The sequence below is a fragment of the Phalacrocorax carbo genome, chromosome Z (assembly GCF_963921805.1).
Source record: "Phalacrocorax carbo chromosome Z, bPhaCar2.1, whole genome shotgun sequence".
NCBI classification, from domain to species: Eukaryota; Metazoa; Chordata; class Aves; order Suliformes; family Phalacrocoracidae; genus Phalacrocorax; species Phalacrocorax carbo.
In genome coordinates, this window is record NC_087548.1 from 68,180,136 (window position 1) to 68,197,543 (window position 17,408).

General features: G+C 43.2%; 1 protein-coding gene and 1 long non-coding RNA gene across 2 annotated transcripts; both read right to left on the reverse strand.

Annotated features, from left to right (window-relative positions):
• Nucleotides 1–141: 141 nt before the first annotated feature.
• LOC135310421 (uncharacterized) lies at nucleotides 142–5,936 on the reverse strand. The gene is made up of 3 exons (XR_010370464.1): nucleotides 5,795–5,936; nucleotides 4,558–4,733; nucleotides 142–1,150 (listed from the first exon to the last, which is right to left on the reverse strand). It is a non-coding gene; the product is annotated as an uncharacterized LOC135310421 (long non-coding RNA).
• A 744-nt stretch (nucleotides 5,937–6,680) lies between these two features.
• On the reverse strand, nucleotides 6,681–9,055 carry ARL14EPL (ADP ribosylation factor like GTPase 14 effector protein like). Its single transcript, XM_064439077.1, has 3 exons — nucleotides 8,945–9,055; nucleotides 7,337–7,476; nucleotides 6,681–6,971 (listed from the first exon to the last, which is right to left on the reverse strand). Exons 1-3 carry the CDS (start codon nucleotides 9,053–9,055, stop codon nucleotides 6,749–6,751), a joined length of 474 nt encoding a protein of 157 aa, XP_064295147.1. The 3' UTR covers nucleotides 6,681–6,748.
• Between the last annotated feature and the right edge of the window lie 8,353 nt (nucleotides 9,056–17,408).

Genomic DNA, 17,408 nt, shown 5'->3' on the forward strand with positions numbered 1-17,408 from the left:
GGGAGCGGCGCTGAACCGGGTGTATCTACTCCACGGATATCACCTGGAGCAGGTGTGCTGTCTGTGAGGCCTCTAGTTTCCGTCAGATTTGGCCAAAACTGGGAGAAAAAAAAAAAAAAAAAAAAAAAAAAAACAGGCTAAAAGACGATGGGAAAAACAAACAGAAGAACAGGCAGCATGATTATAAACATCATTTTCCTAGGAAGTCAACTAAAAATATTAAACATCTGCAAGAGACTTCTGGGTGTGGCTGTAAAGGTTTATAAGATGTGTCCCAGAGGGTTAGGTGTATAATAATAAATTATGGTAGGCTCAGTAGGCAGGTGGGAAAAGGCTGGAAATTTCAAAGGTACTGTAAAGAAATGTTTTATAAACTGGTTTAAGGATGTGCTGAAATCTTGCCTCTGTTGAGGAATTCAGTCATTAGCTTCAATAGGGCCAGAATTTCAGCCAGGTTATTTGAAAAGATAATGTCTGTTTAAAATCAGCTTCAGGAAAAAAGTGTGCCAAACCTGGCCATAGTCCAATGGGAGTTTTAAAGCAGAGAATTCCTGGCTGAGACATAAACCTTTGTATTATACCTCTCACCAGAAGTTGGACCCACAGTCACTGTTACAAAAGGCAGCTACATTTTCCAAGCTGTTGTTCTGGGGTGAAATATAACTACACTCAACTATTTCATCTGTTTTTCCATACTCTTATAAAACAGAAAAAGATAATATTCTTGCAAGAAATTTTATTTGGCTGGAAAAGAAAAATCAGCGTTTCACCACACTGAAATAATGTAACTTTTTGTTCTAGGAAATCTTTCCGGAGAGCACAATTTTATAAACTTTGTTCAATCAAAATGAGGAAGGGCAACTGGAAGTCTAGACAATTGCTTACTTATTTTTAAAAGTTCCAGCTGATATAGGTATTGTATGCACCACCGAGGTTTGCTGTTTTTATAAACATATGGACCTATTTTAAAATGTTTTCTTTCATGCTTTGCTGCATCAAATGAATGTTCAAATAGTCAGAACAGTGAACATCTGCAACTGGACAGGATCCTGAGCAACCTGCTCCAGCTGGACCTGCTTCGCACAGGAGGTTTGACTTGTGACCTGGAGAGGTTTCTTCCACCCTGTGTTATTCTGTGATCAAAGGCTCACTGAAGAAGGACGGGAAAGAGAGCACCTGGTTAGAAATAATAAATAATGAAGCTAACCTGACAAGGTGCTGTCAAGTACACAATTAAATAATTTTTTTTCCTAGTACCTTCTCTGTTCCCAAAAAACAACTATAAAAGGTTGTGACTTCTCATCCAACTATTCATTTTTTGATTGTTTTGTACTTGCATCCATGACCCATTTTTCCAGTGTGAATAATAGCTTTGTTCGCGGACCTAATGATATTACACAATTTAATGTATTTTACCGGTTGTCTTAACAATCCACCTAGTTAAGACATATCTTGAGTCAAATTGTTACCCATACTTTGACTCCAAATATTCCACTTAGACACGGAAGTGGACGTCAAATAGACTTTTGGATTAATCTGCTCACATCCTATGACAAAATCCTAGGCATCAGTGACTGAGACTTCACAGCATTTAGCTGCTAATGAAAGCTAGGAATCTTCCTGCCTTACAACAGACTTGAAAAGCTCAGTCTCCCCTCCTTTGTGTTTCCAGAAATTGAACTATGTGTTCTGTTCTTTCACAAAGACCAAACAAGCCTTCATGTTATTTGATTACAGTTTGTTTTACAGCCTTTTCTTATTGCCCAGCCCTTCAGTTAAAATTCATTTAGGCTCTGCTTTTTAAAATACTTCTGTGGTTCTCAGGTGAAACTGACTATATAGAGCGTGCAAAGGATGTAAAGTTAGGAATTACGGAACACTTGCTACTCCTCCAAGATCTGATTTGTACAATATCCCTGACACTATTGAATAAATAATTGTCTTACAAATAATGTTTCACATAAATTTTCACTTGCAACTTGCAAACAGCTTAAGCAGTTGAAGTTAGCAAATTATAAATTTGTGTGGCAGGGATTGAACTGTGCCTTTTACCCTTGTAATTGTGCCTTTTACCTTTTTGAAATCTCTTCAAAAAGTAATTGTTTTTTGTAAAGTGTGTTTTAAATGTTTTTGTTAAATTACATCTATCAGAAATAAAGACTCCTCTGTTGCCATCTGTGACTGTTATCATTATGAAAAAATCTGCCGTGTTTTCTGTGTCATTATTTGCCTTCCACTGAATGAGTAATCTCAAAATCATGAGGACTACTTGGATTCTGCTCAGAAGGAGTAAGAGCAGGGAACTTTGAATAAGGGCAGGGGACTCAGTTTTTTGGTTCTGTATGCTGGTTTATTGTTTGCTATTTTTGTGCTTGTATGTGAACATTTGCTATTACGTCTAGTCATGTGAAGGAAGTCAGATAATTTGGGTCACACAGTGCTTCACAATGGAAATCAGGGCTGCATAGCCTACTCCTTTAATCAAAGGTATCTGTGACCATACAGGAGATTCAGCTGTGGACAACTGGCCTCGACTTATTCCATTATAAGACAAACAGATATGACCCTGTAAAGGACCAGCATTCATACACTTGCACCTGAGTGGAGGTGGAAGCGGGTCAGAACTTTGCAGGGCCAGGCCAATGGAGGAAAGATGCAGTGCTCTCTGCAAATCATAGGACAGGAAATATTTCTGTGTTTCATGCCAAGATTACAAATTAGGGTTAATGAAATGCAAGTATCATGTCCTAACTAGTGTTCAAAGTTGCAGTTGTTTCAGACTTGATGTATCTGTTTTCCAAATAGAATAGTATCAAACAAAATAGTCCACTGAAACATGCATAATTCCTTTTAAAATGTTTTAAGATCATGAGCAATGTGTCAAAGGGGAAGCTACAGTCAATGTTCCTGTCACTAGCTAGTAGAGTGACAACTCAGTAGAGTTGCAGCAACTGTAATGCTTTTCATGCAAATATTTATCTAAGGCACATTTATATATTTATCCAGAAAGTGCCAGTCTATATTTCTTTAGTCAAGTTCTTCTGGTTTTTCCCACTGAAGAGAATCAAATCTGAATTCCACTCTGGTGTGGATGTGTATAGAGAAAGTTCAGTTGCGCTCTTGTAGGAGGTGTTAAAAGGATAATGAAAATTGTCTGGAAAAGAGTTCAAATTCTTTAATGCCTTTCTGTGTTTGTATGAACCACAGAGGCTGGCAAATATTCACTGTAGAGTTCTTTTTTTCCTCAGAGCTGTGACAACTTCTGATACCAAGAAGTATGAACAAATTGTTAAATAACAAGTGTCTTCAGTGGCTAACTTTCTGGCTTAAAGTCTCATGGAGTGCAGTGAAGGCAAACAAGATGCTGTGCATAGCGCAGAGAAAGAACCATCTTTACCTACACAAAAATCATACAGAAGCACATTAATTTCCATGAGATAGACTTTTTTGCAGTAATAATATCTAAGAAAGCAGACGGTGAATATCTCCTTCCAGACAGATATGTATTTTAAGCAAGGGAAATACAGTGGAAGGCACAATGAGTTCAAATTAAACAAACTGAATCAATTTTTAGGCAAGAGACTGAAAGATGGTATCATAGCTAGGCTATAGTTTAATATGTACCTGTGCTTTCATCTTTCCTTAAGCCACAGTGGGATCAGTGGTAGCCATGAGCAAAGCAGCCACGTGGACAAGGAAAGACAGACAAAGTAAATTGACAGTATCACAAACTGTTTAACCTGCATAATCGTAAGTGGGGTGGGGAGGAGGGAGGGGAGCAGAGAGGGGGGAGAGAGAAGAAGAACCAATAGACCTTACAGAACAGTTCATTGATCTCCTTCCCTTTATTCTAAACATTAGTTTTCCAAAGCAAATTTATTCCATAGGGAAAAACATATTCTATTTAGACTGACATAACGTAAAAAGATGATCTAGTGTCATCTGGAGAATGGCCAATTTCATAAGCAATTAAGAAACATTCTCTGCCTTTTCTGGTAGAGGATTTTATTTAAAACCACAATGTGATGCAGTGCGGCATTACGTAATTGCCTAAAAAAACTATCAGATACAGGCATTCTGTTCTTTTTATGTACATGTATCTACCACTAAGTTTCACAATCAGTATAAACATATGTGTGGCACTGGTCTTTTTCTTTCTTCCCCCTCCCCATATACAACTGCCCTAGCAGGCATTAACCTTATGCACTGTCAGCTGCTCATTTGGAATTGGGGGGAAAAGTCAGCAGGATCATTGCGACGATGAAGAGTCATTCTCAAACCACAGCAGAATGGCCTCTGCAGCATCCACTTATTTCATTCGCCTTATCTTGGCTCTCACTTCAATTTTTTCAGGTTTTGTGCTATATTTCCAAGGTTGCACTAAGTGTGTTTCCGATGGAGTTCTCTCATACTGTGCGTTTAGCTATGATTGTGACAGAGGCACCATTCGTATTAAAAACCACAAAGCAACACCAATTAATTCAATAATGGGATTCTAAAGACTTACACCAACCTGGGTTTAATCACATTACTCAAAAATTTAATATGTAGCCTTACCACAGGAATCCACTGGTTTCCCCTTTAAGTGGAGAGAAAGTGAAGTTAATTCAAACCTGTCCTTTTCAGATCTTGAGATTGCAAAGGAAGACTGCCATCTTCCTGTCCGTGTAAACCAACTTTATCTTCTTGAAGAGCTGCTTATTCAATAGAGTCCAGAATGACTCCAGGCACACCTGGAACAAGAAACCAACCTCTGACTATATTGGCAGGATTTTACCCCCCCTAAGAAACAAAGCACAGAGATGATGTGGGCTGTTTGGACTCCAGGCACAGGTCAAAGGATACTTTGGGACTGGTGAGGTATATGAGAGGACAGAACCAAATCCGACTGCCAAACAGAGAGTTTTAACCACCACAGCAAATATTCCAGTGAAGCCTTTTGGTCCTGGGTGGTTTTATGCTACAAGTTTAAGTACTGAGATTGAATTGAGAGGAGCAACAAATATTTCCAAGGTATCAAGTCAGAAGGAGATTGTGGTGTTAAGGCATTCTTGGGATCTGTTCCAGGAAGTTTCTTCTACTGGAAGATGTCTCTGCCTTGGAGCAGGAGGTCTTTGTCTACAGAGAATAGCCTCTTGTAGGGGAGAAAAGTGGTGCCACATTCAAAGTTGGGAGAGTCTGTCTCAAAACCAGCAAGCACTGGGCCCAAGGAGTGGTTCCCCCAGTAGCAGCACACTCCTAGAGATCACCTGTGGCAATCTACAGCCTTCCCCACTTCAAGAACCAGGGGGACCCTTACTCCTCAAAGAGAGTGTTAGTGCCAATCATGAATAAGTACACCTACCTCTTAAGAAGACTGAGTGTCAGTTATGGTGTTTGAAATCTGTCATGACTTGCATAAAAAGGAAACTCCTGGGAAGAGACTTTTCTGTCCAGAGGCAAAAATATCCAATCTGTTTCTTAAAGAATAAGCCGCAGCCCAAGCATTCACACACCATTCAGGGAGTCGCACACACACCACCCAAGACTTTAACTGCTAGGACCAGAGCTCCTTCGCAGCAGGCAGCTCCACTGAGCCAACGGGTGCCCCTTTTTGACTCCTCACTCACGCACACTCACTCTTGGGCACTTTCTGTCCCCTCAGGCTCGATCCTAGGTTTCCCTGAAGCAGAGTCCGGACGTGGCATATGCCAGACAAATTTATCGAGTGGTGCATCAGTAAAGAACAGCTTGAGCTGGGTGCCTCCAGAGAGGGATCCCAAACAAAGAAATCCCTGGGTAATTATACACTTACAATCTAAGTTCCCCTCTCATCACACGATGGTTCAGTCCAATAGCAATATTTGGGTCTGGGGTCTTCTTGTTCCCTACAGGATCCTTTACTGTCCAAGCAGGACATTCCTTTTCTTATCTTAATGGATGCAGCTTCTGCTGATGTTGGTGGCTACCTTATCTGTCTGGTTTGCACAGTTTTGGGGGCTTGCTTCCTCTAGCTACGTAAAAGTTCAGTTTACGGTCAGTGCATCTAGGTGAAAGTTCACAGTTTGCGGCCTAAGGCTTTAGCAAGCCTTGCTACTAATGCTATGTACTGGATTCTATGTGAGTAGAAAGTGACTTCTACAACGTGTTTACCTCTAGCTATATAATTAATGACTGATAAACGTTGAGAGTGCCATATGCTGTAATAAAAAACCCAAAAATGCTCACTGAATGTGTTGGTTTCAGTCTTGCAGCCTGGGCAGCAAGAAAGAATTGCAGAGTTGTTTCCACTCTCCTCTGATCTATGTACGGAAGGACATGAAAAGTGGTGACCTAGCTTCAAAGAACAGTGTTATCTCAAATGGCACCTGCCTCAACCTCACAAGACATGACTGCGTCGGAAGGAAAAGACACTTGGACAAGCACTCACAAAAGAGCGAGCTGCGTCACACATCTGAGTAAATGAATAAGCAGAGAAATCAGCAAGAAAAAACTCATTACAAGTACGGTGGTTCAGCTTCCCAGGGTAAGAAAATAGTCTTCCAACAGCAGTCCAGACACCTTCAGTTTTAGAAAGTCAAGATTTAGAGAGGACTGACTGGATGCCTCAGTGAAGCTTACAAGGATGAGGAAGAATTAAATACATACTTAAAGGGAAAGGTTAAAGTCTGCTAGGTAGGCAGCAAGGTAGGTAGCAAGCCAAGATTTACTTTAATAAAATGTGAAGAAAGAAGAACTTTGCTCAGGTGCAAAAACTTTCACAACAAAATCAGTCAGGGACAGAAAATGGCAACACGCTGATCACATTCCCACTTTCAGTCTGAATTGATTCATAAATCCATTTCCTATTGCAGCGACATTTTGGTCCACATTTCTTTGAACTGCATTTGGGGCAAGGATAGAAGCAACACAGGCAGTTCTTTTGCAGGCAGTCACACAAATCAATGTTATTACAAAGCAGCCTGCCCTGTTTGTCGTACTTCTTTGTAATTCTGCGAAAGAGAAGAAAAAGTGATTCTCAGAGAATGCTTCAACACGTTTAAAGACTGAATCAAACAAATGTGAAAAACATCTGTCCAGGAACAAATATTTCCTCTTTAACAACCTCACAACATAATGAAATGCCAGCATTATATCCCAATTGCAACAGCCACTGTTATTAAAAATGGAAGTGTGCCAAAGAAGTAAATCAAAATTCTGTTGTCAAACAGAAGCTTGTTTTCCCAGCACAGCTTTCATGTGTAACAAGAAATCTCTCTGCAAAATATTAATGCTTTTATTAGTTTCATTTATATTCAATAAGCAGTATACCAGCCATTTTTAAATGTAAAATATATAATAAATTAACACATCTTACTTGGGATTATTAGAAATTTCTTGTTTCATCTGTGACATGCACACTTTCTTTTTCTGCTCTCTGGTTTTAGGATTGAAGTCAGCTACCTGAGGTCCTGGATTTTGAAAGGCTAAGCTTTTTAATTGTTTCTCGACTTGCTCCTATAAATAAACAACAGAAAGTATATAGTTAGTGCAATTGGAACAGATACTTATTAGATACCAAATGTCCTCACTGGCTTTCAAATGACATTAAAATTAAAATTCTTGATAACTTAACACAGGTATGGAAACAAAGCAAAACTTGACCTAAATTAAGATCACATTGTTTAAAATGTTTGCACGTCTAACTGTTAATTGATTATTCCTTTGACCGGCTGTGCATCCTGACAGGAGAGGGAACAACTATGACTCTGAATACATGACTGGTACGGTGGCATGGAGTTTGGAAGTTGTTTTGTAGGAGGTAGAATCATCTATTTTTTTTCTGCAACTTCATCCATAATGTAAAAACAAGTACTGTGATTATAAGCGTCTCAGCTGGATTCACCCTTGTCTTTATTGTTCCCTCTGATGCTAAGGACTCATCTTTGTCCAATGTGGGAGCAAGAGAAATGTCTGAAGGAGCGACTGGTGCAGGAAAGAAGCATTTGCACAAGTGAGGAGTATGAAAAAAGCACAGACAAAAATAAAGATGCTAAACTGAGCACAATTTTTGAGAAAGGGGGGGGGAGCATTTTCTTGCCTATTTTATGGCATTCATGTTTGCAATTAGCTAAAACTGCTCAACAGTTTTGGAGGTTAAAACATCCACTCCGTGTATTGCCATTCCACGTAGCCCATGTATGTTGACAGTCATGCCTAAAGCCAAAGCAAACAAACTTGGGCATTGTGTCAAACGATTTCTCTTTGGACAATGACTGTGGACATTGAATATACACTTGTCATTCATTATGCAAAGGCAGAAATGTACATACAAATTTATATATTCTTCTCTTAGGTAAATGGAGCTGGCTTGCCACCCCTCAGCTTCCATGGAGGTTGTCATTCCTTTCAGAGTCCATAGTGATTTTTCACAAACAAATGAGTGCCTTCATTGCTTCTCATGGGGAAAGCAGTGGCAGTTCAGTCCAATCTGCTGGTAGAGGGATTTAGAACTATCCATGCACTTAAGTGCACTTACTTACAACAAAGTGGTTGATGCTGTGCATCTTCACTTGCATCCTTCTGAAAACATATAGGGCAATCTCATGCATCTGCATTATTCAGACATTTCTGCTTTTGAGTCTGGGGTAGATTTTAAGTGCAGAAAATACACTTCAGCATCATCATTGTCTATAATCATAAATCATCCAATTTCAAGTTGGGAACAAACAATAAGCTGTAGAGGTAGAACTCCCTCTAAGAGCACTCTCTTCTCTAGAGTACTCAACTTGCATACTTACTATTCCATTTGAGCTCAGAAGTGTTCTTAGCCTTCTAAGTGACTGCAGTGCAAACTTGGCTCATTTCACTGTTGTCATTACTGATATTTCCCTATTGACTCCAGCTTTTTATTTTTGTAGTTATGCTGTAACTTGAAGGCAATGGTAAGTGTCTTGATAATAAAATGGTACTGGAGAAGTCATACCGATTGTTTTGGCTCTACTGAGCAGTCCTTAGCAGGAGAGACTTTTCCTTCTGAAGATGTGTCCCGGGCAGAATTGCTTTCCATGCAGTTTTCTTCCACACGATCGTTCATTTCACCACTCTTGTTAAATACATGCATACATATGTGTTAGACATTTACAGAAGTATGAGAACCAGAGTCTTCTAAGGTCAGCTGGTGATATCCATACTAGGCTTTTATGTATTCTTGACCAACAGAAAACGCAGAACAAAATGTGGTTCAGTATCGGCCTCAATTTTAAAACTGTAGTAAAATAATGTGACTAACAAAAGCTGTATCACCAACGCCACGCTATTATTCGTTAAGCAAACACCGGAAAATGTCTAGCGTTTAAATAACACAGAAACTGAAAGAAACGCTGTCACCTCTGAACCTGTTACAGACACCGCCCCACCGCACTGTCACCCGTGGCGTCCGGGCGAGGAGCGGCGCCCGCAGGCAGCACCCAACAGCGGGCGGCGGCGCGCCGCGGCCGCGGGGACGGCAGGGCGCGGCAGCAGTCACTGCGCCCACCAGCAGGTGGCACTGGCGACCTAGCTGCGGCACCCCTCGCGAGGCCCCAAATCAGGGCGGCGGCGGGGGGCGGTGGGTGGCCGGGAGGGGCCTGGGCACAGCGTCTGGCGGTACTCATAGGCGCCCAGAGCGTGTGCCGCGGCTGTGTCCGTACCGCCTAGGCTATTCCCTGCAGATTCGCAGTTTTCTTCCTGAAGACTTCAACCAACGGACCGAAAGTAAACTTCTTGGCTTTTAAATCTCAGTCCTTAGCTTTGCAAAAGATTTTGCGTATAAATAGAATGTGTAACTTCTGGGTTTAATAGGAAAGAAGTGTATCACTCACTCTGCTAACAAAGCACCCAGGGGGGACTCCGGGTTCTGTGAGTCTGCCTTACAAATGCTACCCGTCACCTCTCCCCCGTCACACAGAAATGGTGGGGCAACTGTTCAGGGTATATGTTATCTACTTCTTCTTACCTGTCTTGTGAAGCTACTTAGTTAAAAATTTTTATGCAATATATGAAGTTCCAGGGCCTCAGACTTTGACCCCAAACATGACCGGAAGTACTTAAGCTATTTTGGAGTTCCTCCAGCCCTTCTCCACATGCTGCCCAGTCTCTCCCATTGCCTCTGAAAGGGAGTGCAGTGGTCTCATCCAGGTTACCCGGCACTTTAGGATCGTTTCCCAAACCCTGTCCCAGAGAAGATCTTCATTTCACCACTGCTAAAGGGCCTGCACCTCCCTGAGACAAGCAAGAGAGGACTCCAGGCCTTTAGTTCCTTCTGTTGCAGCCCCTCCCCGCAGGGTGACAAAGTGGGAATAGTAATGCAAAGGAAGAGACCTTGCAGTAATAGGAGGGAACGCTTTTTTGAGATGTGAAAAGAGCAGCCCTCAGCCTGTTTAGGAGAGGGTTTCCCTTTCTTCTCTTTGGTGGCCTGAAGAATGACTGAGACTGTGACACTGTTCACAACAGGATGCTCTACAGCAACGGTTTTAGTCCCGTGATTTGAGCATCTGCTTAGGATTAGAAAAGGAAAGCTATTACCAGGAATTAATATTTGCTGTATGAGGGAGCCTGCTTTCCTACTGGAAATCTGCTAGGGACACACAAATAAAAGAAGAATGAAGGCCACTGCTCCAGAGGAAGTGAGTATCGCTTTTCATTTGCACTCAAGTTGGAGTCCTGCTAAGGGTTTGCTTCCTACGTCTCCTCTTTTGTCCAGCTATGCATCCAGCATTGTTAAAGCACTTTATGAGTATGCAGGGTATCATTCGCGCCTGTTTTATTACTGGGTGTGGGGTTCAGGAGCAGAACAGCCATCAGCAGCTACCAGTGTAAGCATGCAGAATTCCCATCTGTCCTCTGGTGGTGTATGTAATTTGACTCCTTCGGAAACTAGGTCCTAGCAGTTATCTGGAGCCAAACACCCAAAATCAGAAGCCACTTCTTAAATACCCGCAGAAAAAGGAACAAGCATCTTGTTCCAAACACATGTTTCAAATGTCCTTGCACGTCACTGGAAATATCCTGCACAGAAAATGTAGCACATTTCTGTCTCCATACATATTGTAAAGATAAAGTGTTAAATTTTAATATCCAGGAAAGATACTAAAAAAAATGAGGCAGAGTGTGACTAGGAAACTGCAAGGTTCAGAAATTGGTGACACTTACAGGACTGATTATCCTCCATAGCATGTTCTGAAGGGGGATAGGGGATTGAGGGAGACTGTTTATGATCCTTGCAGATTGCACTGATAAATATTTCAGATGGTGTGAAACATGGTGACCGGCATTCCAGATACTTCAGGCTGCTTGATCTCAGCTGCCTAAAGCTAATATCTATGCAGGGCATGCCAGAGTGAATGCACTTTTTTTTTCAAGTTGTAGTTCTTCATGCCATTGGACACTTTCTGGCTGAGATCTGTAAGCATGTTCATCACCTTCACCAGGGCAAGGCAAGATGCTGTCCCTGTGGCTTTAATCCCCCTCTGCCCACATGGATCAGACTGACCCACTGCAATAGTCCCACGTTCCTCATAGCCTAGTTCTGCAGAGACATCTGTGGTCTCAGAAAACAGCAGTCAGGTTTGTGGCACATTCAAGTACGCGTCTTGGCAACTCTATAGGACATCTGGTGCCAGCCAAATTAAGAATGAAAATAAATTAATCTTCCTTGGGGCCAACTATGGACTGAGCCATAACGATGTGGAAAGGCTACTTACCAACTAGTCAGTGCCTTCTCTCAGAGCCCCAGATAGGCACGTGTGTTCAGAAGACAGCCAGGAAACACAGCCCAGATGAAGAAATAGGTTTTTTTCTCTTGTAACTCAGCTGGTTTCCCAGAGGACTGATAAACATGGTGACAGAGCGATGGCCCATTCTATGACAGGAGCTTGGAGGAACAAATCCCACCCTCTGCCACTAAAATAAAACAAATCCTCATGAGTTTTCCCTCCAAACTCAGAGACTTCCTGCCATATCTGGAAGTGATGGTCCTCTAGCTGAACTTTTAAGAGATAATTATTAAATCATGTCCATCTTCTGGTTGTCATGCAATAGGCAGAAGATATCTGCCAGACTTACCTTCTGCAAACCTGCAGTTCTGAAGGGCATATGTTCATTTCAGAGCAGACAGCAAGAGAGAAAGGAGGTTCTCCAGAATTTTAAATTGTACTTGCCAAAGGAAGTACAGCACAGTGTAGGTTTACCGCTGCACAATTCCTCTGATAGTGGAAGTATGATATCAGCCCCAGAGTGACTGAAACAGAAGACAAATAACAAAAATAGGGCTCCCCAGAGAAGCAGGCTGTAGGCAGTGCCAGGTAACTGTCTTAAAGGACCTCACACTTTCTGCCTCATTAATTATGGCTTTTAAATAGTACTTAGCACGAAGAGTAGAAATAGAGAAATTATATAAACTGGGATGAGAGTCCTCATTTATTACTTGCATCTGTGGCATGTTCACAGAGCAAAAGTATTTCTTAGAGCTTTTTTTTCTTAAAGGTAAGTAAACAAAACTGTAATAACTACTGCATTTTACAAAAATTGAGAAATTTTTTTAGGACATGGATGTAGTAAAAGAATATTTTACCACTTTAGACAAAACTTTCTGGATTCTGTTCACCATCTCCAACAGTCAAAAGTCATCAAATAAACATGCTCCCCAGTAGCTAAAGTGGCAGTGCAACCTCACGGTTCAGCTTGCTGTATTTCAGGAGTTTGTTGCACTAGTGGAGACAACTCAGGCACCTCCTGATACCTCCAGACACCAATTTCCAGCATGCCACAATCACTTATGGGTTTCATTACTCTTCCCTGTCAAGTCTTATAAATTCTCCTGTTGTGCTTATACAAATAGACTAATGTGTCTTTTTATCTTCATCAGCTGTATCCATTCATTCTCTGAGGTATTTCACAACCCAGTCTGAGGGCAAGTAAATTTATTATTTACCATACTATTTTCTTGCCCTCCAAACACTTTTAAACCCAAAAGGTGATGTACCATTCCAGCAGCAGACCTTAGTGAAGCGATTTAAATGCTGCTACAAATAGCTTCATTTTGTTCCACAAACTGTTTTTCATCAAAAATAAAACAGAAATCCCTCAAGAGAAAAAAAAAATCACAGTCTCCACTCATAAAAGAGCAAGCCACAAAAAATCCTGCAACCTATTTTGTTCTCCTATATTTTTTCCAATGTTCTTCTAGTTTCTCCATATTCTACATAATGGAGAAAAAAGGAACATAAACTCTATAAATACAAAGTTTATAATTAAACTACCTTACACTTAATATATCCTTTACTTCCATTTTGCTAATACTTATACACCTGAATCTGAACTTTTTCTGAATTGTTTGTGCATTAGTTATGGTATTTGTTTATCACAGCATATGTGATAACGTGCAGCCTGCAATTTACTCAGAACAGTTTTTTCTCAGTGGGTGTTAAGCTATGAATAAGTGAGGATGTATATGTAGATTAAAATCTTAGGTGACTGAGAGATTGATTCTGGTGGTGAAACACCTAATGGCTCCTACAGGGACAAGTCTTCCCCACCACAAGAAGGTGACTGTAAATATGCCTCAAGAGATATGATACAAATGTCCCTACTATTTGTAGGTGCTGGGGTAGAGGAGAAAGAAAAGCAGAGAAATGGTTACAGATTAATTAAATTTCTTTTAAGCGTCCTGGCCATTATCCAATGTCAAGCTGATTGCTCCTTGTACACCTTAGTGCACTCTGCTGCACAGTGTGCTCAGTAGCATCCTGCAGCCGGTACAAATGGGGCAGCTGAAGAGAAAAAAAAAAAAACCAACACATTTTTCAGTGTTAGAAATTAATCTGTAATGTCCTTATCCCACTGGGAAACAGTTGCTTGGGGCTCTATGATTTCATTGTTAAAAGATTAACACAGATTGAGGTCTTAGTGGTGTTCCTCCCATTTTATAATTCATTCCCCCCTCCTCCTCATCCCCCCATCCCCATTTTTTCCAAACTGCCAGGTTTATCAGGTGGTTCTGCCTCCTGTTTTTTCTAGACATTCAAATCAGCAAGTGACGTTGGGGGGGCGGGGGGTGGCATGGAACTGACGGGGAGAAAGCACATGAAAGGGAGAGAGATTGTTTTAGTGGCCAAGATGCCATGGACAAGAGGCTGTGAAAGGCTTGTGTCGGGCACAAGGGGAGAACAAAACACCTTTCTCCAGAGAAGACTGTAAATCCTGCCTGTCAACCAGCCCAGCACGGGCAAGTCTCATCTGCACTCCAGCTGCTGACAGACCACCCCATGCCTTACTTACCGCCATGTCTTCCACATGAGCAAAAGAGAAGCAGCAAAAGCAGCTACTTCCTCCTATCCACTGCTTTGTTACTAAGCCTAAATCCAGAGATGTGGCATTATAATCTTCTTGAGCGGTTTCAGGAAGGCTGCCTCCGCAGCAGGGTTTGATCACATCTCCCCACACCCTCAAGGGCTCGGTGTTAGTGCCAGGAGCTGGGCGTCCCACAGGCAAGGTCCCCGTCTCCCCTCTCCTCCTCCTCCACTCATGGGTGGCTGCTGCCCCTTACCTCCCACACTCGCCTTCCTTGCTATTCCTCCCTCTCTGTCCCTGCTGTCGCATAAAGGTTATAACACATTCCCTCTTCAAGCGTTCTCACCCCCTCTGTACCAGCTGTGGCCTGGTGCTGGCAGTGTGAGCTGTGCCAAGCTCTGCGGGCAGAGGCCGGGGACAGCTCTGTGCTGGTCATGATGGTCTCCGTCAGCTGCAGGACACAGCTGAGCACCTCAGCCAAGCTGGCAGCACCTCTGGGGAAGGTGAGAGTGGGCAAAAATGCCAGGCAAGCAGAGGGGTGACAGGAAAAAAAGCACAAAGTGAAAATCAGCAGTGCAGGCCCCAAGGTCAGTGAGGCAGGTGGCGGACGAGGCGCTGCACGTGCTGGAACAGGCATTCCCCTGCAGCCCCTGTGGAGGAGGAAGGTGGTGGATTAATTTTTGGTGTTTCTCACTACACAGTTCTGTTTTAAGTAGCAGTAAATCACTTTAATGTCCCCAAGTCAAGTCCATTTTGCCCATGATGGTAGCTGGTAAGCGATCTCCCTGTCTTTATCTCAACCCACGAGCTGAATTTTTCACCTCATTTTCTCCCCATGTTCTGTTGAGGAGTGGGAGAGCATCAGGATGGGCACGCCGCAGCCTGCCGAGGTCAGCCTTACTCAGGTCCTTGCCTCAAACATTCCATCACAAATAATGACAAAGGCCCCCAAAAGACCACAGCCGCCTCTGTCGCAGCAGAGATTTTGACTGCTTAAAGAACCATCACCAGGGGTAGCAGCAACTGTGGGTCTATTGAAAGCCTAGGCCTTTGCTGCTGTTGGGGCTTGAACCAAACTGCCACTAGTTCGGTCAAGGAGTCGGGTCCATCCATCACACACAGCTCCGGAGGATGCCTTGGACCTCTGGGCCAGGGGATGCAGAGGTGACAGCTGCTTTTGTCCTCTGTGAGGCATTGCACAACATGAGTGTGATGAGGCCACATCACCGTGCGTTCATGGAGATTTAGCCCCCATCCCCTTTCCCCTACCACATACCCACCCTTCTGGGGCTTGCAACTGCACTGAAAGGAGCAGGCTGCTCCACCTACCCCATCTGTGCATGCAATCTATGCAGCCAGGTGGCACGGGGGACTTACACCTTGGCCACCCAGGCCCCATAATGGGCTGCTTTCTCCTCACCAGCCTGGGAGACTCCTCAGGGTGCCAGGGAGGAAAGGAGGTGCAGGCAGAGCGGGGTGGCAGAGCTGCTGGGTCTGGAGGTGCAGAGCAGCAGTTGGCTGGTGCTCTTGGACTTTGACTTAAATCGTTCTGAAGTCTTTTTTCCTACTGGGAACAGCTTGGCTCACAGTCATGAGAAACTGGCAGGGAGAGTGCATGGCAGCAGGGGGACAAGTGGCAACACAGGATTTCTTAGTGCCAGCCCTGGCATTTAGAGGAAAGCTGGAAGTTGTGTGCTGTGGGGCAGCTGGTGATGGTGGTTGCAACTGAAGCTATGGGACTGTATTGATTAGCACTGTCAGGGTACTGGCAGTAGGGGCTGCTGGTGGGCAGGAACTGCCCTGTGCCCAAACAACTGCCTCCAGCCACCTCAGAAATGAACAAAAACAGCCCATCACACACCAAAATAGCAGCCAGTCTGGAATACGTGGCATCACTGCTCGAACATATTTTTAAGAAAGAGCAGTAGGGAGGCAGGAGAAAATGGAAGAAACAAACTCAAGGAGACATATAGAAGATGTTGAGGACACAGCTGGAGATGCACACTTGGGAGAAAGTGCTTGATGCCAGAGGAAGGATGCCTCCAAGGCGACTGTGGCCTTTGGGCAACTTATGCTAGAGCAAGGACACTGGAGAGGAACTGCAGATGACCAGATGCTGGGGCAGGAACATACCTGAGGGCATATCGGCCCTGTTCTGGATGAACAACACAAGATCCAGAAGAATACAACAAAATCCTTCAAAATACCTCAGGTCAAGTTTCTTTGGGGAAAGGAAGCAGGGCAAGCAATGCACTCAAGAGGAACCTGAACTTCTCCCTCTTTAGTCCATTCTCCTCATTACCCTTGGATCTTCCCTTGCTCCTGCAGCTTCCCTCGCTTGGTTTCTCATCCTGTCTCCTCTCTGGACCCCTGGTCCTCTCACCTCTTTTCATCTTCCCTTCCCATTTATTCTTGCAGGTCTTAGTTCTCCCTCACTCCTTCCACTGCACAGTCTCTTCCCCATCCTTGCCAGCTCCCAAGTCTCCTGCCCTGTCACACAGGCATGTTGTAAAGGCAGAACAAGAGTAACTTTTTGACTTCCACACTCTCAGGGCAGAGAACAGGAATTAAGGCAAATAGCTGGTCTTTCCCATCATATCTTCATTTTTTTTTTCCCTCAGGGCCCACTAAATGCATCCGCTATATCAATGACACCTCCTTCCACTGGAAATTGCTTCTCAGCCCCACATCTTCACAATTACATGCCACATAACACCTACACAGTCTGTGTAAGTACTGTAAAAGCTCATTTCCTGAAGTCACATCCATGTCCTCATACTAATTTTCGATGCGCTTCCTTTCACGCCAACTCCCTTTGCAATAAAGCAGCTTTCTCAACTTGCCCTGGATTCCTCCCATGCACCTTTCCTTCCCTTGCTGCATCTCCCATTTGCCTCTCTCCAAACCGCTGTGCTCAACTTGTACTCGACAGCAGCAAGAACTGCCATTGTACAGCTGTCGATGTTACATGCTGCCAAGTGAAAATGTGTGCATGCTTGGAAGCAAGAGCAATTCAGATCTGCTCCTACTCAGGCAGCTTGCCTAGCCATCACTTTCACCATTTGCCTCTGCCATGAAAGCTGTGCTGATATTCTGCAATACAGAACATCACACATTAG